Genomic DNA, 24,519 nt, shown 5'->3' with positions numbered 1-24,519 from the left:
TGGAGTCCGGGGATCCCCAGGGGTCCGTGGCACTCTGTCAGGGGATCCACAACTCCACATAGGCTACACATCCAGCAAAAAGTGTCCCATTCTCACCAATTGAGACACTGTAGATTTTCCCTACATGGCCCAAATGAAGTGCTTCCATCAGGTGTGGTCACTGACAGGAGATCCTCTCAACAAAGGAAATCCCAAATCCAAAGTGTAGCGTGCAACACAAACTGTTAAAGGGATAGTTCGAGTGTTCTGAAGTGGGGTTGTATGAGGTACTCAGACGGTTGGCACCACAGGCGCAGTTTGAACTTTAAGGTTGGGGGTTCACAAACAAAATCTAGAGGGAATGTAATGTGTACAACGCAGAGAGGTCTAATGTATTGCGATGTATGTAGCCTAAATATTACACCCTCCAAATAGAATGCGGCGCAAGCAAGCGTCAGTGACAAAATCAGTTGGATTGTATTGTTTTCTATTGGAATGAACTAACTGGCAGCCAGTGACGAAGCGCTGCACAGCGTGTGTGTTTGAGCTGAGCTTTTGTCAGACGCCCTTTTTTCTATTTATTCCTGTCGCTCGCTTTGAAAGCGCCACAATGGACGAAGAAAGGCTGATTGGTGGAGTTGAAATGAGGAGTTATCTGATACGATACTTCCTCATTTCACCTACAAACACCTAAATAAGGAGGCAGCTGGCTGGCTGGAGGGAGATCACCTGAAAGTTTACTGAGGCTACTGTTGGCTGTATTGGCGTTTTCAGCAAATATCGCAGTGTAACCTGTTTTCTGTTTAAAATAAAATAACATGTATTCGTCGGAAGAGAGCAAGTACTACTCACCCATCTTTTAAGTGGTTACGTCTCTAGTCTGATCTGGAGCTCACAGCTGATGGTACGTGGTTTGTTTACATGGCGTTACAGAAGTGCATATTTAACGGTGTGTGGACAGAGAGTGTCCGATGTTATTAGGCTATAAGTCAATAAAAATACCACAAATATATCTTTTTATCTTGTTGGTTTCTTATTTTGTCAATATGAAGACACAACAATGTCGATATTATTCATCATTACAATAAGTTATTAAATCTGCATTATTATAAAAAATATAGATGCATTTCTAGGGGGTTCAGTGAGCCTCCTGAACCAACGCAAACTGCGCCTGTGGTCGGAACGCCCCCAGTTTGGAGAAACAGACAGGGGCACCGTCACCGGAGCAAAGCAATACAGTGCTGTGGAAGGGGAAGGCGGGAAAATGTATTTTAGGAAAATATTCTACATATAGCGTACACTTAAACGGATATACATTTTTTAGGTGAGCCTTTCCTTTAGGTGGCTAAAATACGTTTTTCTGCCGTCCACATCCACAGCACTGTATTGCTTTGCTGCGGTGTCGGTACTTCTGTCTGGTTCTCTAAGCTGGAGGCGCGCCAACCGTCATATACTGTCAGTAATACACCTACTATGGATCAGTACCTCATACAACTGCACTTCAAAACCTTCAACTATCCCTTTAACAGTTTGTGTTGCACGCTGCACTTTTGATTTGGGATTTCCTTTGTTGAGAGGATCTCCTGTCAGTGACCACACCTGATGGAAGCACTTCATTTGGGCCAGTAGGGAAAATCTACAGTGTCTCAGTTGGTGAGAATGATGCACTTTTCTGCTGGATGTGTGGAGTTCTATCCAAAGATTGCTTTTGTATTATTTATTTTTTCAATGTGCAATTTTAGGGGGCCTTTCAGTGGAGGTACTGCAGTGTACCAAGTGCAACAAAAGCCAGTGAAATGAAGAGGGGAGTATTTTGGGCTTGCCTCTATGAGGGAGAGGGCATCTCTCTGAGAGAAAGGAAGGTTGTGTATTTTTAGCCAATCGGCTCAAGTGATGCCGTTTATTCTGTCTGTGTTATGCCTGTGTGTACTGTATGTGAAGACTGTGAGACAGAGTGTGTGGTCTTTTCATAGTCGGTGACAGAGACAGACAGTAACATGGCCGGTCTGTGAGGTCTGTGCGGAGTGTGGATATAGAGGATAGTGTATCCTCTAAGACAAGGGCAGGCATTGACTGTGGTAGGGGTGGAACAAGTCATTCTGCCCGGCAGGATAACGGAGAAACTATGTAGTCAGCCCGAGTGTGAAAGGTGCATTGTGTTTTTTGGCGGTTGTGTATTTGTGTGTGTGTGGAAAAGTCAGGATATCCTGCTCTTGCTCTTGTGGACAGACAAACACATTTACTGGAACAAATAGGAGACGGGTTCAAACTGATGAACTTTCCAACAATATCTGAAACAAACTCGGATCATCAGATAGAACGGGACTCATATAGCACAATGATATTTTACCTTTATTACAATATGACTCATCTAATGCACTTTTGGCTGATTAAATATTTATTGAGGGTTGACTATGGGGACTTGAAGTGAACTTTTTAATGACATATATTGATCTGATTCTGTCTGAATACACAAGACAAGATGTGATTACTATTAATAATAGGAGTAGAAGTTGTATTAGGAGTAGTTCAGCATTTTGGAAAGTACAGTAATTAGCTTTCTTTCCAAGAGTGAGATGAGAAATCAATATCAATTTCATGTCTGTGTGTTGATGGGGAACTCCAGCGATTTTCAACATCAAAGTGCGTTTACAGGGGTTGTGGAGTACTACTGCATTTCAGTTAGGAAAGACACAAGTTAACATGAATGCAGAAGCTTTATTTGATAAAAACGTTGCCAAATAATATACTGCCTACTGCCACTTTAAGATAGCAAATACCCATTCACAGTTTCACTTTACTCTCAGCGAAGGAAACAGTGCAGCACTTTGAGTGTTCTGTTTAGTATGAAAATGCAGCAGTGTAAATTATTGCTCCAAAATAAAGGCACCATCAATCCAAAAACATCAGAATCGGTCTTCAGAAGCTCAAATGTGTCAAACCGTAGTATGAACTGTGGAACAGCAGCTTTAAAAACCTTCTCTAGATAAAGGTTTTATAAATACAATCCCTGTATTCTACGTGAACCAGCGGAAAGGGCATCATGAGGTTTGGTCAACATATATGAGCTTTATAGTGTGACTCACTGAAGTGACTCAGACTGAGCTGACCTGTCCTCTGCACCGAGGCCAGATCAGCAGCTCTGCTCTCTGAAGCCTCCAGGCATCTCCTGGGACTTCGCTTTTTTTTTTTTTTATATCTTCTCTCAATTACACTGCAGTTTGTGCTCTAATGGCCAGTGTGTGTCCTTACATGTAGATTTCACTCAGTACATTGGCCTTACAGACTCACCCAGCCGAGGGATGGGCACAACAACAAAGCAATAAGAGGGAAGTTGGACAGAGGGCAGTTTTGTGAGCTTGGATAGACACTTTTGTTAGGTTGCAACCAATTATTTTGTACAGATAGTAAATATGTTCAAATTCAAATATCCAGCATTTCTGTAAAAATGAAAAAAAAACAACTCTCTGAAAAGCCCTTCATCAATACTTCTACTACCAATACTACTACCCTTACCACTGAACAACTAAATAAAGAATTGAAACTAGGGCTGTCAAAGTTAATGAGATTATAATAATATAGTTAACGCTTATTCGTTTTAACGCCACTAATTTCTTTAACGCATTAACACACGTGCGATTTTTAGATTTGTAGCAGGTTCAGTTTTAAAGCTAGAGTGAAGATACTGACATCATATGAAACTATACAAACCTAAGGAATCCATTGGTACCAACTATGTCATACTAGCTTATCGGGAAGGAGGCTAAATAACCCTCCAAACTGACCATCACTGACAAATATGGCGACGACTGGAGCCGCCCACTTTGAGCTTCATTTTTGCTCTTCAGAAACCTATGGGTGACGTCACGGAGACTACGTCCATATTTGCGTTCGTGGTTCAATGGGTCCTAAACCACAAAGTTGGCGGCACGAGTATGCCTTTATATATTTTTTTTCTGGTATGTCACGTTCGACGTCACAAACGTGCCAGAAAACAGTCATCATGTTTTCATGTGTGGACATCCACTACTTAAAACTCGAACTCCAGAGCTATGGCTCACCAGTCAATATCTTCTCTGCCATTGCGGGTCGTGTAGCTTGGGATATTTCTCGACCTCAACAACTAGTCTCTCCTTCATTCATCGAGACACGACAGAGCTGCCACGGGAGCTGGGATGTAGCAGGAAGGGAACGAGTGGAAAAATGTATTTTATCAGGGGTGGCTGGGCTGGAAATAAGACAGTGGCGTAAAATGGCGTGAGGAGGTGCGGAACGAGTGGTGGTGGCTGTTTTGATGCGCGCCATTCGGCTGTGGTGTGTTTTGGCCTTAAGAGTAGAAATGCAAGTGTGTTAAATAGTTTTAAGGATATATTAATTTCAATTACACGTGTGTATTTTAAAGATACTCAACAAACTCTTAAAATATCTTATCCTGCTTTTTAGTCGTTTCATACTTGTTTTTAAATGTTTGTTATTGAGTTGAAACCACAGAGGCACAAACACACTCCAGAATCATCATGAAGTGAGACACAATAGCATCGCGGTCTATTCTTACATCCGGGCCTGTAATCGACTGTTATCAGCCCCCAGCAGAGGAGAGGGGAGGAGGGAGGGATGGAAGGGGGAGGAGGAGGAGACAAAAGAGAGACGAGCGGGAGGTGAGAGTGACAAATTATAATGACATTTCCCCATTACTGCATGCGTCTCGCGTGTTGTCATGTCACAGACAGATCTGTTTGATCACATTTAGTTCAGGTCCCATTTGATGAGATTTCAGCTGCTGTAGATTTAGTCTTTGTGTAGCTGTGAAACGTATACATTATCCGCACTCATTCTCTTATTTGGAGAGTTCCACTGTGGTAAAAACAAAATGCTGATAGCCACTGAATTACTGTTATTGAACAGCTTTCTATGTACTTGTAGTTTACTTTCATTTTTAGCTGTGAAGGCGTGGCTCTAGGGGATGGTGATGTTCCACAACTTTGATCTGAGTTGAAATACTGGACAAATATTAGATGAATCACCATGAAATTTGGTAGACATTCATGTTTCCTAATGACTTTGGTGATCCCCTGACTTTTCCTCTAGCGCCACCTGCAGGTTGACACTTTCATCCTCCAACCTGTTTTCGGGTTGTCCATTTGTCAGTCAGTATGTTGGCATGTCTGTCCATATGTATAGTACGTCTGCCCGTCCTATTCTCGTGAACGTGATATCTCAGGAACGCCTTGAGGGAATTTCTTCAAATTTGGCACTGAAAAACATAGAAGAAGGTTCCGCACACTGTAAATCCCTTTAAGTGCAATTTATAGGCACATCTTGGTTAGTGATGTTTTGAGCACAAGCTCTTCTTCAGACTTAATAAATGTGCACAGAGAAGCCATCTTAAAAGGTAAACGGTAAACGCTCTGGTCACATGATAGTCACAACTTTTCAAATTTGGCACAAACATCCACTTGGACTCAAGAATGAACTGATTATAATTTGGTGGTCAAAGGTCACTGTGACCTCACAAAACAAGTTTTTGGCCAAAACCCAAGACTTCATATGCTAATTATGACAATTTCACACAAATGTCTAACAGGATAAAATGATGAAGTGATGACATTTTGGACAGACATGGATGTAAACTGCAACTGGACTGGTTGGCAGAGGCGTACAACCGAGAGGTTATAATTCTAGTTTAGTTTCAACTCAACAATTGTCATGAAATTAGGTTCAGACATTGATGTCCCCCGAATTGTAATAACTTTGCGCTCAATTTTGCCGAGGAAAAACTGGCATGGCCATTTTAAAAGTGGTCCCTTGACCTCTGACCTCCAGATATGTGAATGAAAATGGGTTCTATGGGTACCCACGAGTCTCCCCTTTACAGACATGCCCACTTTATGATAATCACATGCAGTTTGGGGCAAGTCATAGTCAAGTCAGCACACTGACACACTGACAGCTGTTGTTGCCTGTTGGGCTGCAGTTTGCCATGTTATGATTTGAGCATATTTTTTATGCTAAATGCAGTACCTGTGAGGGTTTCTGGACAATATTTGTCATTGATTTGTGTCATTTGTACATGGTTTAATTGCAGTATTGTAATTAATAAGACCACATGCCTTTATTAAAATTCACCATTCAACATACCTCTTACCTCTGTTTTTTTTCACTGAGCGTCCAACTGTCCCAAAACTCTGTCTTCATGCAAGCAGAAAAACTGTTTTTGGGATCCATCCATTGAAGCTTCACTGATCCCGTAGGAACAGCCCTGCCTCAGAGAAACATACATGCACATTTTGCGGCAGGAATGCCACGCAAGACACCACCGGTCACTTTCATTTTTAAAAATAGCATGCACGGCTCGGCCTTATAAAGCTCAGCTGCTTTGAATTTCGTTGCTGCTTGACTGCAGACCGTTCTTTCTAATTAGAAGTGCCTGGTTTGACCGCTGTCTTCTCTTTCTTTTTGCACCGCATAGAGAGGGATGTGTGCAAGAGGTCTCATTTGAAATGTTTTCCAGTAGTTCTTTCACATTAGAGACTTTGGAGTAACTTAAATTACTTTCGGTAAAAGAACAGCAGTTTTGATGGTGATAGTGGTGGTGATGAGTATTTATAATTTTTTTTTTTAAATAGCAAGAAATTAGCGAGACGTGGAGACTAGAAGACGAGCGTTTTAGAGTATCAGACACAAAACATTTGATTAAAGATGTGATGGAAACGATATGATATATTTCAAGATATTTCATTTCAGCACAATTTGGCTATCGGCAACCGAAAATATTATCCAAAAATATTGGCATCAGTGCTGTCCGAGAATAAAACCATAGGACACTTGAATGAAAAGCCGGAAAAAAAGGAGAAAATTACTTCACTTACAGCTAAAGGTTGAAGGGATGAGAAGAAGAAAAGCTCTTAAAAAAACAACAGCAAAGCGTTGAGCGTGCAATATGTATGCGTTTCTTGATTTCCGTGTGTCATTTGTACGACATGTATCCTGTACTGACTACAATGTAAACGCATCCGTGTATAAATGCTACGGCAAGAGTTAGTGATGTAGTATAAAAAGCGAGAAAGACCACTTATGGTGGGCAGGTCCAACAAATACCGGACTTTTAACCAGTTGATGTTTGAGACCGTTGTTTTGTTACAAAGTTACTAGTGACATTTGTGACGTGTTTTCAGTAGTTGTTTCCGTACATGTTTTACTTAGTTTACTTACTTATTTTAAGTCGAACAATTATGTTTTCCCCTACCTAAACTAAGTGGTTTTCTTGCCTGAACCTAAGTTAGTGGATTTCATGTCTAAACCTAACTGTGGACGTTTGCATGCTGTACAAATGACACATGAAAAGCGATAAGCATACAAATGATATGCAAAAACACTAAAATGCGATACTCATGAGACGGAAAATGTCCGTGTAATGTCGTGGTATTTATACGCCTTCCTGTCCACTACCCCTTCAATGATCACTAATAGCAGAAGACGGAATAGCCGCACACACACACACACACACACACACACACACACACACACAAAGTCCGTGATTTAGCAGCTGCTCTTCATTGTTAGCCAATGAATTCATGCATTTAGACACACTTCTCCAAACAATAGAGTGAAATCTGTGCAGCTGATTTAATGAGTGAGGAATGCGGTGGTGAAATGAAAACGATCCCTGAGCCTCGCCAGCAATTGTTCCAAACGTTTTATTTTCATCTGCGTCTCTTTGTAAGTTTCCTTTCAAAACGATTCATTTTTAGCAGCAGAATGAATGAAAAACACGTCATGCAAGAAAGAGGCTATATAATTTGGGGGAAATTAAATATTAACACAACACATACTGTATAGCTTTTAACACAATCTTCCTCTTAGAAATGAAAAGTTGTTTTCAAAGTAATAAAAAGCACATGCACTCAGGTTTTGCTGCCACAACAATACAATATTTGTCATTGTTTTGTGTTGTTAATTGATTTCCAATAACAAATATATACATACATTTGCATAAAGCAGCATATTTGCCCACTCCCAGGTCGATATGAGTATTAAATACTTGACAAATCTGCCTTAAAGGTACATTTTGGAACAGATAAAAACATGCGTGATTAATCGCGACAATCATATGATTAAACGTGATTCAATATTTGAACCGATTGACATCCCTAGTCTTAACATTGTCGATTTCACATCATTAGTTATCTGTATGTTTCTTATGAATCAGTGTATCCTCTCTGGAACTCCTTCGTTTGAGGTCTGACATCATCTTTGCGCTGCTGCCCCGCTCTTGTGTGACATCATCAGCGTTGCTGCATTGCTCACACCTAAAGCAGGCTGATTGAACCATCTGTGCTGTGACACATACACACATACAACTCCGTGGGGATGGGCTGTGTGGTTGTGTGAATGTTGAGTAATGATGCATGTGTATTTGACTAAGTCAGTGTGTGTGTTTGCCTGTTTTGCTGCTCCGCTCTAGTTCATTCAGCTGTATCAGAGCTTTAAATAGAATGATGAAAGGCTTATTTCGGTGGTGTGTGGGTGTGTGGGTGTGTGGGTGTGTGTGTGTGTTTGCTCCTGACCTGATAAAAGGTTTCCTCTAGAGTGCATCTCCCCGAGGGTCCTCCAGAGAGAACATATTACGTGTTTGTGTGTGTGTATATGTCAGGTAGAAGAATAAAAGAGGCCTGTCTGATCTCTCTTGTGTGCTTTTTGATTTTACTCTCCACAAATGAGGCAGTTGTTCTTAGCTTACACACCTTACACACTCATCCACACCGCTGTCCTCTCAGTTCATCATCCCCACAATGTGCTTACTCACTGAAATAAGTCGCTGCACTGAACTTTGCCATAGTACTTTATCATTAAAGTGGTCATTTTCACCTCTTTATTTTGTCTTCATTTCAGGTTTTAACTATAGGGCTGTCAATCAATTAAAATGTTTAATTAATCACAAATTAATCGCACATTTTGTATCTGTTCAAAATGTACCTTAAAGAGAGATTTTTATTAATATACTAATAATCTCTCTCTTTGAAACTGAGCACTACAGCCGCCGAAAGATTAATTGTATTAATGAGTTTAAGAAATTAGTGGCGTTAAAACAAATTTGCGTTATTATCGCGTTAACTTTGACAGCCCTGAATCAAACACACACAGAAAAAGCAAGAATATTCTATCACAGATATGGTTTTACTTAATTTTTCCCATTTAGGATCTAGTTCTAATTTAATGGCAGCGTTGCTCATCAGTCAGCAGCATGGGTAAAAATGACATTGCGTCTCCATCCACCTGTTTTTATATGCATTTTCAATTTGCACCTTAAAAAAAAACATGAGTGGAAATGCCAGGAATTCATAAAAAAAGTCCAAATATCGTGATTATTCACATTTTCTTTTAATTATTTTTTAACTTGCGCTACATTTGGAATCAAAACATGACTACTGTTCCTTGGATCTGGTTAGCCACAGTGGTTATCATTGCTCATGCTTGCTAACTATTTTTTTCTATGGCAATTCAAACAAACTAAAAGGTCCAAGAAAGAAGAAAATATTAATTCATTAATTCATTACTACTGTATTAACTACATGTATCTACAATGAAGACGTTTTAATTAGTGTGTTATATATTATCATAGCAGATGGTGGTGTGTGTGTGTGCATGTGTCTCATCTGTTCTATGCATGTGTTTCCAGTTGACATGTGCATTAAAAGTAACCCTGTGTAGTTCAAAAATAGTTTGAATTGTGTCGTATCCTGTACAGATTGTAAAGCCCTCTGAGGCAAATTTGTGATTTTGGGCTATACAAATAAAATTGACTTGACTTGACTTGACTTGACACATTAACAGCAGGCCAGGTTTACTTTAGGTAACTAAGCCGAGTTGGCAGCAAACGTCCAAACAGGAGCCTAGAAAGTAAATGAGTCCTGATATCACTCACCACCATAGCACCATGAAACCCTATAGTGCTTGTAATGTATTTAGTTGGTGTGAAGGTGATGCAGTAATGCACCAATATAAAAATGCGTGGGGATATCCTAATTACATTTACAGTGTAATGCAACGCCCATGAACAGTTTATATGTTCTTTGAATTAAATCAAAGTTTTAAATAAAGTTAGTAAAGTGCTGTAGACCCTCCCAGGGATTGTATTTGACAGGATGCAGCGCAGGCCAGATAAGACTTTTTTTTGTATGTGTGTGATTGTGTGGTATGAGGGCGTACGTACTAGCTGGTGAGCGTGGTGAGTCGTGGTGGGGTTTAAATCCAGCAGATTAATGCTGTTGTGTAACGTTATGTGGGCCTGTGCTTTGTGAGATTGACATGTGCTCTCTGTGGGGATTAAATATATTCTTCATGGATGAAATGAGGGGGGGACTTCACTGCTCCTCTGACGGCCAGATGTCTTAGAGGAAGACTTCATTCATAAACATTCAATCCCTCCAAAATACCACAATAAGACACCAAGACCTTGAGGAACACCATAGAAAAAAGCCACGCTGTGATTTGGTATCAATTCACATTTCAAGATTTCTGCATGAATTGCATTTTTCGGCATGTTGTGTAAACTGCTCAGAAACCCCCTTTATTGTCAATCTAGCTAGGAAAGCCATCCATCCTCTGAATGCTCTAGGTCTTTAGTTTGTGGCTGTAACGTTTCATGAGGCTGTGATTATCCTAGAGGTCACCACAGGTCATTTTATACAGTGAGGTCAAGTTTAAAAAAAAGAAAAACGTCTGTGGTAGGAGATGGGACACTTCTCTGAGTTCTCTGAATCACTTTGGGACTTTAAAGTATTTTTGACAACTTGCCATTTTGAACTTTGATTAATCATGTCATCATGCGTCCAGAGATGGAAGTGCGTGGTCCTGCCGTGGCTGCGGGCGGCTGACGCTGATGCGAGGCGATGGTTCTGTAAAGTAGAGCCTTTCTCTCTGATGCCGCAGAGCTCTAATTCAATCAGCAATTTACATGTGTGAATAAGCCAGGACGTTCCATCCCTGCAAGAAAAGTTCCTATAAGACTGGACCACAGACGTCATGTACAATCACACACACACACATGTAGGGAACTGTGTTTCAAGTGTGTCTATACATGACATCTATTATATCTTTGTCTGTTCATCCACCACGTGTAGTCTTAGATTTGTTCCCCAGTTCATCCCTCTGCTCTTTGTGAGTAAAAACAAGTATTTCCCTTTCATCATCAGCAGGTTTCAACACTTAGCTCGCCCTCCAGTGGTCACTGTGCACCACTGCTTCTATCTATAGCATCAGTGGTGAGGATTAGATGGATTAGATATTTAGCGAAATCTCCCCATGCTGTTGTAAATAGACAGATGGGTGTTTGGTGTTTCCCCCCACCCGACCCCAACACGCACACACGCACACACACATACACACACACACACACACACACCAGCCTCTCCGTTGCCATGCCAGGCCACAACATAACAGAACACTACAGAATAGAGAGAGAGCTGTTTGTCTATTTAAGAATTTAAATCCAAAAAAGATTGCAAGATTATTTTATCCTATTTTTTTTTTGTATTTTCTGTTACTTATACAGTTTTTCTTTCATTCATACTAAATAGTTTTTAATTGTTGACATAATGTTTTAATGTTTTTTACAGCTTGGAAGTGACCTATAGACTCCATTGATGAAAACATTTCCAAGCACCAAGAGGGTTTTTATGGGCTTACAAATGACTCATTGTAAATGCAATCATATCATACATACAGTTTATACTATACTATTACTACTATACTATTTAAGGGATAATGTACGGCAAGCCGGTCATTGTTGCGAAATAAACCCTGACAGGACCTTGACGCAAAGCAAATCAATAATTTGCCGGTAATGCTGCCTTCAAATGAAACTCGTGAGCTAGTATTTACAACATGGGAAGTCGTGTACACACGATATGCATGGTGTTCAAGTTGTCAAGTCGTGAGAACACCGCTGCTAAGCAACGGCAATATTAACGTTACTGTCAATTTAGTAAGCTGGCAAGTGGGTAACATAATGCAGTAAATGCAAAGGCGTAATGACGGAGGGAAAAGATGAGGCCAGTGGGAATGTCAACATTTTCCTCAGACATATTATTATAATTTTTTGACAACAGCCGCTGCCGCCATTTTGGACTGAAAACGCTTATTATATTAATGATATTTTATTGTTCAACACAATTTGGTAGAATATGACAATAGAATAGAAATATATATATTTTTTTTACTTTTGTACTGCACTTTATAGGCGGACATTTTACTGGCATCCGGTAGTCACTTTCAGTCCAAAATGGCGGAAGTGTAGCTTTGCTTCTGGGCGCTGTGGTTGCAATGGAACGAACAGCTGACTTTCACGTCTTAGCAATTTACGTTCTTTGCCGTTAGCTGCTAGCCACTGGCTCAGCCGTCGCCATGTTGAGAGCCATATGGAGGCAATCCCTCTATCATAGATATGCGCTGAATTCCATAGAGAGAACCGTTAAAGAAAAGTTCATTCCTATGGTCAGCTTCCTCAGTCAGTAACAGACACTGTTGCAATGTTTTTTCATTCATTCTCTTTATCTTATAATTATGGCCCGTAGTTTTTTAGGTAACTAACTAATAGAGGCATAAAGGATGGATATAAAGGTATAAATAGAATATATTATGAATAAGTATGTTTTCTTTAGTGTATAATCACCTGATAATAAGAATCTTTGTGTTTTTATTACCTTAGAATGAGCCGTTTATATCGACATAGGGAGCGGTTGCTCTCCACGGAGTCCGCTATGTTGCACCGCCATGTTTCTGGAGTAGCCCAGAACGGACAAACCAAACTCTGTTAACCTTTCCTGCTTGGGCCGGAGTCGATAACGTTACTCGCTCCCGTTACTCGCTCCCGTTACTCGCTCCCGTCACCACCCTTCTCTCTCTCTTGCTTCACCACTCACTTCCCACGTACACACACACTCTAGAGAGGGACATTCGCGTCATTTTGCATCGCCACCGTAGCTCTCCAACACGCGGGGAGACTTCAGTTGGTTGCAATCTCTTCACCTGACCGCTAGATACCACCAGATCCCACACACTGCTCCTTTAAATTCAATATCTGTATTTGGAGGTAGGTATAACAGATGTAGCTCTGATTTTTAATGCTAATATTGTTGATGAAACTGAAATTGTGTTTTTGTCATCACTGGATGAAAACAGCCTTATTGCTGAAACTTATTGCCGACCAGCTGTGAATGTGGTTGTGAAGGTGATGGGTGGGGGCTGCAAGGTGACTTAGCATATTCCATGTCGGCCATATTGCGGTAAAAAGGTCTTTGAACGTGGCAGCTTCAAGACATTTCTAATTTTCTTGTTCTGTGTTTGGCTTCTAATTTGATCTCTGATGAATCTGATGATTTTGTGTTTGGATAGTGCTACCCTACGTTGTAACATAGCCTATTGTACCATTGTGTCGGGTAAATTGAAGATGGGGAGTGAGGACAGAGGGTTAACTGAGGGGGGAGGAGTATGGGTGGAGGTCAGATGGTTCATGAGGAGAGCGACTGGGGGATGATGGGACGATGTGGATGTTGGGTTCATCAGGCCCCCTGCAGTGAGGATGAAACTCTTTTCAGAACAAGGCCAGATTAGGGCCTCCATAGCACCCCCCCTAAACACACACACACACACACACACACACACACACACACACATAGGTCACCCTCCTCCCTCCACATCCTGACGATCATCACTTTCCAACACAATGTCTAGATTAAATCCTTAGAAGCCTTGTTTTTATTGGAGGATAAAGACCTGGTGGGCTGCTTGATTCTTGATTTAAGACATTTTTGAGAACCCTTTGTTTAGTGATGTTTTGGCATTAACAACCGCTGCTAATCTCCTCTGATGGATATAGTATTTCCAATTAATCCCCAATCCTTTCGTCTGGGGTAATATTTGAATTAAAAAAAAAAGACAAACATGGGATCAACTGAGCAGGAACTCCCAAACAAAGGCAGTATATGAAGATAGGGGCTCATTTGAGACGTACTGTATGTTTTCACTGAATTCTTTTGCACCGACACAGGTGTCATTACGTAGAAATACAGTAGCCTATATGTGCTATCTGTCCCTATAATGTATGGACAGATATGGGAAATAAAATCTTTATGTTTTCTGCTGCAGCCTCTTTGAATAGTCTGATTTGGCTGCAAGGCTAGGTCGGGTTTTTTTGTTAAAGGAGCTATATTTGACATTTCAGAACAGTAAACAACTATTGTCTATGTAAAGATTTAGAGGAGTAATGTCTACCTGAGCAGAGAATGAAGTCACTCTCTGTGCGTGTTGTAATCAGAGCTTCTCGGTTCTTTCTTTTGGTAGCCGGGCCGACTGCGTGTGCATGTTAGTGCATGTGAGTCCCTCCCTTTGAAATGGTTGCAACAAGAGTTTGACCCATATATCGAATTGCTGGTATACTGGGTTTCAGGAAACCTATATTGCAATGTTTATTCATATTTATTTATTTACATTATTGATGATTTCTATTAATCTTCTACTGTATTAATTATTCAGTCATTTAACGGGAATAATAGTAGGTCATTTTAAAACTGCCAACCTCAAAGAATTTCATTTGTTTTTAGGTCCCATGATGGAAAATACAGTTTTTTTCAGCAAGAATACTGACCCAAATTTATCTTTCAAAAACTTCCCATATCAGTCACCCATATAACTCACCGGGTGTCAACACTACAGGGTTCTTCCTGTAGCCAATACCACATTGTGAGTTGAAGGATTATATAAGTCATTTCCCGATGATGCTCTAAACACATGATGAAGAATTAAATGAAACTTCAGTATCAAGCGAGTGCAGACAGGAAAAGCATCCAAAATCCCAATCTGACGTCATGATGTCAAACTGCTCATTGTGCTTACATAACGGAATTTAACCGTCATCCTGTGTCCCGTGATGCATCACTGCATGTCAAAGTGATGTAAGATGTCATTTTGAGAAAAGAATTGGTCTTTGTGTCCGTGTTTGAGAGTGTGTATGTGTGTATATATATTTTTATATATACATGGCCAGTAAGGATGGCCAGCGTGTGACGCCTGTGTGTGTGCGTGTGTGTGTGTGTGTGTATTGTCTGCAAGAGCGGTGCAAGGCCAGTAGAGGGTGTATGAGAGTGTACATCTCCACTCTCAGTTTCTCTCTTTTCTCTTTCTCCCCTGATGATTCTATGCCCTGCTATTACATAATGACTCAGTGTGTGTGTGTGTGTGTGTTGAGTGTGTGCATATATGTACATGTTAGCGCATGCTCTTTCCTCTGTCCTGGGGGCACTGTCGGCCAGAATCAGCACTGGGGCTGTGTCTCTCGCTTCACTGACCATGAGTGTACACACACACACACACACACACACACACACACATACACACACACACGCTCCTTCAGGCCCGACAATTCTCCTATTAAATTCTTAATACAGCACAAAGACACACTGACAAAATGTAATGAAATACATCCAAGTAAAAAAAACATGTTAATACATAAACGTTATTACATTCTTATACATACAGGTACATACATGACATTTAACCTGAGCATTTAGGAGTTGTGGGCTGTCGTAGCATTTAGGAGTTGTGGGCTGTCGTAGCTACACTACGTTGTTCGATCCCCAGCTGTCGTAGTGTAGCTACGACAGCTAGGGATCGAACCGCCAACCGTGTGGTTAAAGAACAACTCGCTCTACCCACTGAGCTACAGCCACCTTCAATATACATACAATAACAATAATAACATCAGCAATACAGAAGCCAACTATCAAATTGTATATATATATATAAATAGCATTTTGCTCATGTGATCTGTCACATGACCTGGCAATGCAACCCTGTCTCCTAAAAATGATTAATTATATTTCTTCTTATTATATACTATGTACTAACTTGTAAAAGCGTATTTTAAAAGAGACTAAGGCTGTCAATCGATTAAAATATTCAATTATTTGATTGCGATTAATCGCATGATTGATTGTCCATAGTATATTGCACATTTTTTATCTGTTCTCGTCCTTCAAGCTACTGCAGACTTGTTCTACATTAAACTAAGACCATGATCTTTTCCTTAACTAAGTTGTGAGTGCCTTGGAGGGCTGTGTATTGGCAAAAATCTGGCAACACCATATGCCAACATATCATGATACAGGGATTACAGTTCAATATTTTGCGATTTTCTCCGGTCCTTTATGGCAGTTTTTTTTTAATAATAAATAAAAAGAAAATCTTCCAGAGCTTTTAGTCACCTCTCATGACTTCATAAGCATAAGGACTTTGCTCAGTTGTCATATGACCACATGTTATCACGTCACCAAAGTTGCATACTTACGTCATAAAATGACACACAACTGAGCAAACTTTATCCTGTGATGAAGCCCATAAGATGTGGCTGAAAGCTCTGGATAAAATCTAGTAAGTGAACCGTGATTTACATTTTTTTTTTTTTTTTTATCAAAACCTATTTTCAATGTCAAGAATTGACCTGCAAGTTCAATTTCAGTAGTTTGGTCAATGGATTTTAGGTGTTTCGTAAACTCATAAATTCTCAAAGGAGCCCCTATAGGCCACTACTTCATGGTAAAGGGCAACTTCATAATATTAGCGATTCCTTTTTTTTAATAATGGTTTTATATTCCAAGTAATTTATTGCATTCACTTTTCATGTTTCATGTGTTCAAGGTGTCAGACATTTTGCTTCCAGTGTTAAGAACATGATTTTTTTATAACACTTTATAATAACCATCATTTATAAATGTTAAATTGATAGTTAATTAAAATTAGGTAATAGTTATTTTACAGTTATTAACACAAAAATAGCCTATAAAGGTATACAGTTATTGTTCAGCTTTTTTTTTTTTTTTTTTCAACAGATTCATATTGTACTTTAGACAACACAAGAGGATATTAGGAAAAAAAACAAAGGAAACACTGAGAACGCTGATGTTCAGTGTGAATTTACAGGTAAATTCACTAAATAAACATTTCATTTATCTCTTATTATGTTGAGAAGCTTGTCGTGAAGGAGGTTAAATAACATTCCAAACTTAAAATTGACCTCTGACCTCAAGATATGTGAATGAAAATGGGTTCTAAGGGTACCCACGAGTCTCCCCATTTACTGACATGCCCACTTTATGATAATCACATGCAGTTTGGGGCAAATCATAGTCAAGTCAGCACACTGACACACTGACAGCTGTTGTTGTCTGTTGGGCTGCAGTTTGCCATGTTATGATTTGAGCATAAAATTCTATTTATCAATAGCAGTGCCTAACTTAGTTAATTAACTATCAAGTTACCATTTATATAAATTGATGCTTATTATAAAGTATTACCGCGCTTTTATTTTGAAATGTGGCAGACTTCCGGTACTACTGTGTCTTAATATGGCCGCGTGACGCTGCTCGTAACGGGACTGTTTACGTTGTTAGAGAGAGAGAGAGAGGAGCACCGCTCAGTCTGTGCAGACAGAGAAGCTGCTATCAACGACAGGACAAGAGGAAAACTGTCCACTATGTTGACAGCAGAGCAGCTTTGAACCATTTCTTTGTTCATGTTTACTCACTTCAGACTCTGAGCACCCAATGAATGGAGTTACTTTCTGCCTTGTTGGAATTCCTCCTCACTCAGAAACTAAAGTAAGTCAAAGCTGAAATATAACATAACTGTGTTTTCTCTTCTTCTCCGTCACGACTGAACGTTATATTTCATTACATTGTGTTTTTATCCTGCTGTACTTCTGTGTTTCCTCTTGTAAATTGCACCTGAACTTAATTAGGACACTATTTTGTAGTAGGATAAGTGTCACTTATACCTCAGTGTTCATATCAGCCTTGCAGCATGCAGCAGTCTCCTCCAGCAGAAACACACCCTGGATGGAAGTCCTGTGTGTGTTTTTAGAGGAGATGCTCTCATATGCACTTGTCCAATGTCTTATGCAACTTGTCAAGCTTGAAACAAAAAGTGCAAGCTGCAGGCTGTTCACAACCACATAATGTTAAACCATGAATAAGTGATGGCTTCAAGTGCACTGTTTTGTTTGAAAGCAAGAAGGGGGCAAATGCTGCATTCAAGTGCACAACACAAATCTATCTACAAAATCCAGACATGATTCAAATTCAGTTTTTTTCCCACCAGCAGCAGATCATATGCTGCATTCGGCAAATGACTGAATAATAATTTCTCCATAACTTGCAGCACATATTTTTGCTGTGACTGTTTTACACCCCCTCCACTGCAGAGAGATGAGGTACGGGTGGGTGGGCAGAGAGACAATAAGAAATTGGTCTGGAATGCATGTATTTCCATATGCCAGCCCACATATGCACAGTCAGTGACAGAAGGCACATTGTGACCGTTAGTCCTCTCTCAGTGGAGAAAAATTTCATTCAAATGTGACACATAAATGTCTCCCTAACAATCACGACAAGCATTGTGGGAATTGAATTGCATATTAACGAGTTACTAATCGTGATTCTGACATTTTTTCTTGTCATCCTCTCATCACTTTGATCACTCCCCATCACACACAGCACATTGTTCTTCGCTCGGAGCGGATGAGTTATTCTCCCCGCTCACTGTGTGTGTGGTTTTCATATTGTTTCACAGCTTATTACTGTGGGATTGTGTCATGGACCAGCTAGCATTGAGGTCATGGGTCATCAGTGGTGGAGTTTTTCAATTTAAAGTGACATTTTTCATTTGGGATTAGATACCGTAAATGTCACCGATAGAGAGAAAGTGGGTCAGTTTATAGCTGATTTATATCCTGTTGTGAGGCAGAGGTGGGACAAGGTCATTGTTTTGCAAGTCACTAGTAAGTCTCAAGTCCCAAGTCAAGACAGGCAGGTCAAAGTTAGTCCTAAACTTTGAGTTTCGAGTCCTAAACAAGTCACAATGCGCTCTTCACCAAATGTAATGCTATTTTAACAACAGAGTAACCGGCACCAACTGGCGCTCAGTAACGTGACGTTAGTTCTTCATTGTTTTCTCCTGCAAATTTTGATTGGATGCTGTCAGATTGGTTCAAATGCTTCAGGGAGGTTGATCATCAAAATAGTTGTTGATTCATTTTCTGTCAATCGACTAATTGGTTAATTGACTGCGTTAATATTAAGGCTGTCAAAGTTAATGCAATAATAATGGGTTAACGCAAATTCGTTTTAAAGCCACTAATTTCGTTAACGCATTTTACGATTTTTAAGTTGTAGCGGGCTCAGTTTTAAAGCAAATTTTAAAGCTAGTGAAGATACTGGCATTATATGAAACTAGAAAACCTAAGGAATCCATTGGTACAACCATGTCATACTATGTCGACAAGGAGGCTAAATAACGGTCCAAACTTGCTAATTTGGGCGAGGAAAACCTGGCATGGCCATTTTCAAACGAGGTCCCTTGACCTCTGACCTCAAGATATGTGAATGAAAATATGTTCTACAGGTACGATTAATCGCAATCAACTATTTTAAATCGGTTAATTGACTGTGTAAATATTCATATTAATATTATTGTGTACTTTTGTATTTTGATGCTTTGGCAGCATTGTTTTTTTTAAAACTTTCACGCCAATATAAAGCCACTTTGAATTGAATTGACTCAAACGTTTCAGCATCTAATTTGAATTCAGACATATTACAGAGTTTTTCACATAACCAAAAGCTAGTTTGATTCTTAGTAGTTTGTTTTTTTCTTTTGCAGTCATTTTGACATTTTGTCATGGTAGGAAAAGCACAGGTGTTACTAGTAACGTTAATGACGGCTCCATCCCAGTAAGTCATGACAGAGTGACAGTGAGCCAGCATGCTGCTAATTCATTTTATGACTTACACCTGTGCTTTTCCTACTGTGACATGTCAAAATGTCTTCCACAAAAAGTAAGAAGTGACAGCCCTTACTGTGGAGAAGTCAAAAATGTGTTTCAATCTGTTACGTTGCTGTAGTGACCCTTATGTAAAAGTGACTCGTGGTCATGAATCTGTCATGAAATTTCTAGCAAATTTACGAATAAGAAGAGGCTTTGCAGCAATAACCACCACAGACCTCCTCCATACTTACTGGCATGTTTTTCAGATGTACGGTAGAGCACCAGAACTTTATTGTACATACAAATCAAGCCGTATAAACTAGTTCCTCATCACACTGTTAATGACCATTAGCTGTATTCTTTATCCATTCACATATTTAGTATCCTACTTTGCCACTATTTCCAAATGTGTGGGTTATCTTTCGCCCCCCCATCAGATTCAGTGTGTTCAGCGAAGCAGGCTCCTCTTGCCTTATATGTACCGTATCAGGCTGCCGAATGTTCCCCTTAGCTCAGGCAGCAACGGCCAATTAGGTTGTGCTGGTTTCACTTCACGTGATCGCATGAGTAAAACAGTGGCATTTCTCTTTCGCTGGCAGGTACTGGATTTCAGAACAGGCCTGTTTGTTCTGTAAATACTTGTGAAGTATCGATACAGCAGACTGAATAACGTCAGTCTGTATGTCACTTCCCCTTGATTGATCTTTGATTGATTGTTTGTATAGGAAATGTTACCGACCCCTATACAGAGGAGGGTTCTAGTTCATGGTCATCTATACCCAACAACAACCAATGGAGATAGTAAAGATGCAGTGAGCATCTTCTGTACCAGCACTCATCATAATGCATGGAGCCTCATTAGCCCTATGAAAGAGTCATTCTAATGGAATAGAGGGATGAGATGATTTAGTGGGATGGCCGTAACAGTTCCATTAGAACCGTGAGTGCTGAAGCAGTCGGCTAATGCTGACTGATGGCTAAGGTTGGGTTACATATGGGAAAAACAGTAGCTGTGATCAATATAGTTTCAGGCATTTTTTTTTTATGTCTTGTTTATATACTTGTGAACTTATATATTGACAGATTGACTGTCAGTTTTGTTGTTACTGTTTGTGTTAGTGTGTCACTGGCATTTCTTGATGTCAGCATCTGCCAATTAAGTCTTATCTCATACTATCTCATATATGTTTTCTGGCTAAACCGCAGTAGGGGGTGTAAGAAAATATTGTGATATTATGTTTTGTGATTATTTCATTTGCAAAGATATGTGCCCTCTCAAAGTTGTGCTATGATGTTGGATGTTACAGTTAGTGTTCTGATTGCATAAAAAAGAAAACTTTTTGTACTCAGATTTTATGCATATGGTTGTGTGTTCCTTATACAATGACAGTTTTCCTAAAATTTGATTTAAAAATCACAATATATCGCCTTATTTACTGTATCGCTAAACATTGAATCGTAACCCCTGTATCATGATACGTATCGTATCGACAGATTCTTGCCACCGCAGAGGGCCAGCCCTACAAACTCAAAAGTCTCTCACTGAGTGAGTTAGTGATGAAGTTACACGATTGGTCGGCCGTGTACTGGAGTTTCCCTCATTGGCCGTTACTCTTTCAAAATGAAAAGACGGGGAACAGTCCTTTGTTTACGTTTTCAAGGAGGGCGTGTCAGCGGTTCCACTTGCCGGCGCGAGCGGGTTATGGCTAGAAAGGATCCGTCTTGTGTAGATATGACGTCACGTTCTCGCGAGTTGGAGAGGGTCTTGAATAAAGTTGAAAAATCTCACCTTTATGTAAATGAGCCCATCCAGCACGACACGTCCAGCTCAAGAAGCTTGGACCAAGCTGTGAAACAAGGCGATCTATAGTTCTAAAATGAAACGAGATTCAGCAGTGGCATCACCTAAATGTTTTCAGAATTAAATGTTGGTGGTATTGCTGAGACGGACTAACGTTTACGCGCAGGCCGTCATGTTGTTTCCTGTTTGAAACGGCAAGCAGAAATCAGGGACCGATCAGGTGCATTCCACGATAGGGTACGTCACCGCTTGAACATCCAGTTGAGTGGAGTTGCGTGTCCCCTAGTGTCCTCGCCAGACCTGGTGGACATGTACAGCTGGATTTAACATTATAGAGATGATCACTGACTATTTGTGTAACAATTTAGCCACAAACCACATACTGATCGTACACGGTCCAGACATATACTCGGTTTGGACCGAGTCTTGTTACTGTTACAGCTGTAGCTTTGGGCACATGTGATACTGAACAGCTTGTCAGCATCATTAAATGAGCTTGTCTCTCTCTCTCTTTCTCTCCCGCAAATACGCTCTGAGTGAAATACTGAGCTTGTTTTCGTCAGTCATGGGGTTGTTGAATAAATTTGGTGCATGTGATGCATAAGCTGGCCTCAGGTGTAGCCTACTGACATCCTGTCAGTGTTAGTTCCTTTTTGGGTTGAACATGATGTAGACTAGAGAGCACAGACTGTTAAAGTATTTACAGTCCAATGGGCTTAGCAAGTAAATAGCCACAATCTACTCTACTTTTCACAACACCATCCCTGCATCTCTGTCCTTTCCTGTCTACATCCTATGTACTACCTGTTTCCCAAGTAGGGTTCAAATATGATGTCAATAATACATTCAAATACAGTTGTAGCAAACAGTATGGAAGCAAAGAACTCCGGTGCCTTCTCTGCCGCCATTTTGGACTGAAAACGCCAATGAGTCTGTGGCCATGGATGTATAAAGAGTATAATTTAAATCAACTTCCCAGTACGAACACTTAAATAGCCCTCATTTAAATCAGTATGTCCTAAAAGTTGTAAAATGAACTAAAAGCTGAATCCAGAGTTATTTTCCTGGGCATAATGAACGTGCATCAGACCCACGGGACTGCACGCTCATACGACATATCCGGTTCTGCCAGCTTCCTGCTAGCTGTAATAATGGATATATTGGCTGTAATTCATCACTTTTATTATCTTATAATACTCCCATGGGCTGTATGCTGTAAGCCTGTAATGTGGTGGATGTATTCACGTCTCTGTTCCCAAAAAACAATAAAATATTATAAATATAATAACCAGTCCAAAATGGCGGCAGCAGCTGTTGTCAAAAAAACACCGGAGTTTCGTCTTTTTGCTTCTATACTCTTTGACTTGGTTCACTTCACTGTCTCTACCGCCGCTCTCTGCTCTACTATTTGCTGACTTTGCTCCGAGCGTGCGTGTAGTTGGAGGAGCTCAGCCCCAAGAGGAGATGTGCGCTGCAGGGTGATAATAAATTATACCAAAACGTTAAAAAAGTACAGATAAAAGAACCGATAACGTCAGAGCTTATCAATACTACGGTCTTTAATAATTTAGCATCGGTGCCGTTACACCGGCCAGACACACAGCGGTCAACCTGCTGAACTAAACTAAATGTGCGGTGGAGACTTTTACTGGGAAAGTGGCTGCCCTGTCCGCGACACTACACGCAGCATCTAAGTTATCTATCTGCTAAGTTAACGCTCCCGGACGGTGAACTGGAGACTTGTCGGTTAACGGTTAACAATCGGTTAACAAGGGTCGGTTGTCGGTTAAGAAAAAGTTTCAAAATTTCGCATCCCTAGTTTAAACAGGTACAGGTGACACATTGCGTTGGCTCTCTGTATCTGCTAATGGGAAGAAGTTCAGTCCAATCAGCTCGGAAAAAGCAATATCGCTAATTGTCTCCCCCCCCTCCATTACAATGATGGAGTGCCCCTGTACTAACAAGCACTTTACCCTCCTTACATTAGGCAGTGTGTATGTGTGTGTGTTTGTGTGTGCATCAGGAAGCTGGTCAGGAGCGACAGGCAGCACATCGCCTGCTGCTGCAGAATGGGGAACAGTCATTGTTGTGTTTCTTTTCAGACGTGGAGGCTCCGTACTGTATGGCAGAGAGGGGTCTGTTCAGTGGGTGGGGTGTGTATGTGTGTGGGGTAGGGGGGTAGCGGGCAGCGGGGGGGGACAGGCTGAGACTTGCTGTGAAATATGTGACAATGGAGCTCTGTTAGGCCGTGTGTACTGCATGTTTGTGTGAGTGTGTGAAAGAGAGGAATGATGTGGGTAGACGCTGTGTGGGTCAAGGTTGAAAGGTCGGACATGAGGCCAGTACAGCCTCGTTTAATGCTTGATGGTTCCCACCTAAACCCATGGGGGAAAGGTGTGTGTGTGTGTGTGTGTGTGTTACTTTGCACACACTGGACCATTCTTCTTCCAACAGGTGGGCTGATCAGGAATGTGTCATTGAAAGAGTGTTGGTGATTACACGCTGAAACAATGGAATGATGTGTGTCTGTCTGAGAGAAAGAGTAAAACACTGTCAGATGTGGAAGAAAAAAAAAGAGGAGAAAGCAGGTAAAAGTGCAACAGAGAAAAAGTTCTGTTTAGTCCGTTGGAGCTGGATGGAAAGAGATGGATGAAACAGATAAAAGCAGAAGAGGCTATAGCCGTGCTCAGGAGGGATCAGGTGCAGTCAATTACTGCTGCTGGCCGCTCTTAACTTTGTGTGCGGTTATATGTGTGTGTGTGTAGACAGCTGTACACATGCCCCTGTTTTACCCTGCCGATCCAGAAAGCTCCAGCTGGATCTCTGGGGGAGGGTCTGGCCCCATCTGGACACCCAGCTGCTGCTCCGTACTGCTGGGATCAGGTACCACAGTGCAGCCCTGCTACTCCCCCCGCCCCCC

The 24,519-nt window shown here is 40.7% G+C and overlaps 1 protein-coding gene across 2 annotated transcripts in view; it reads left to right on the top strand.

Moving 5' to 3' along the window:
- LOC119479107 (rho GTPase-activating protein 23-like) overlaps positions 1–24,519 on the top strand; it is a 69,294-nt gene that overhangs the window by 2,245 nt on the left and 42,530 nt on the right. Inside the window, exon 1 of one of the 2 annotated variants that reach the window (XM_037754349.1) lies at positions 17,272–17,633. The exons of the other annotated variant lie outside the window; for it this stretch is intronic. Within the exon in view, the coding sequence (XP_037610277.1) occupies positions 17,580–17,633 (54 nt within the window). The 5' untranslated portion in view covers positions 17,272–17,579. Of the gene's footprint in view, positions 1–17,271; positions 17,634–24,519 lie in introns of those variants that run through there. 2 annotated transcript variants of the gene reach the window in all.

This window comes from Sebastes umbrosus, chromosome 20 (assembly GCF_015220745.1).
Source record: "Sebastes umbrosus isolate fSebUmb1 chromosome 20, fSebUmb1.pri, whole genome shotgun sequence".
Taxonomy (NCBI): Eukaryota; Metazoa; Chordata; class Actinopteri; order Perciformes; family Sebastidae; genus Sebastes; species Sebastes umbrosus.
The sequence above is the reverse complement of the archived record's forward strand: the minus strand, read 5'-3'. Positions and strand labels throughout refer to the sequence as shown.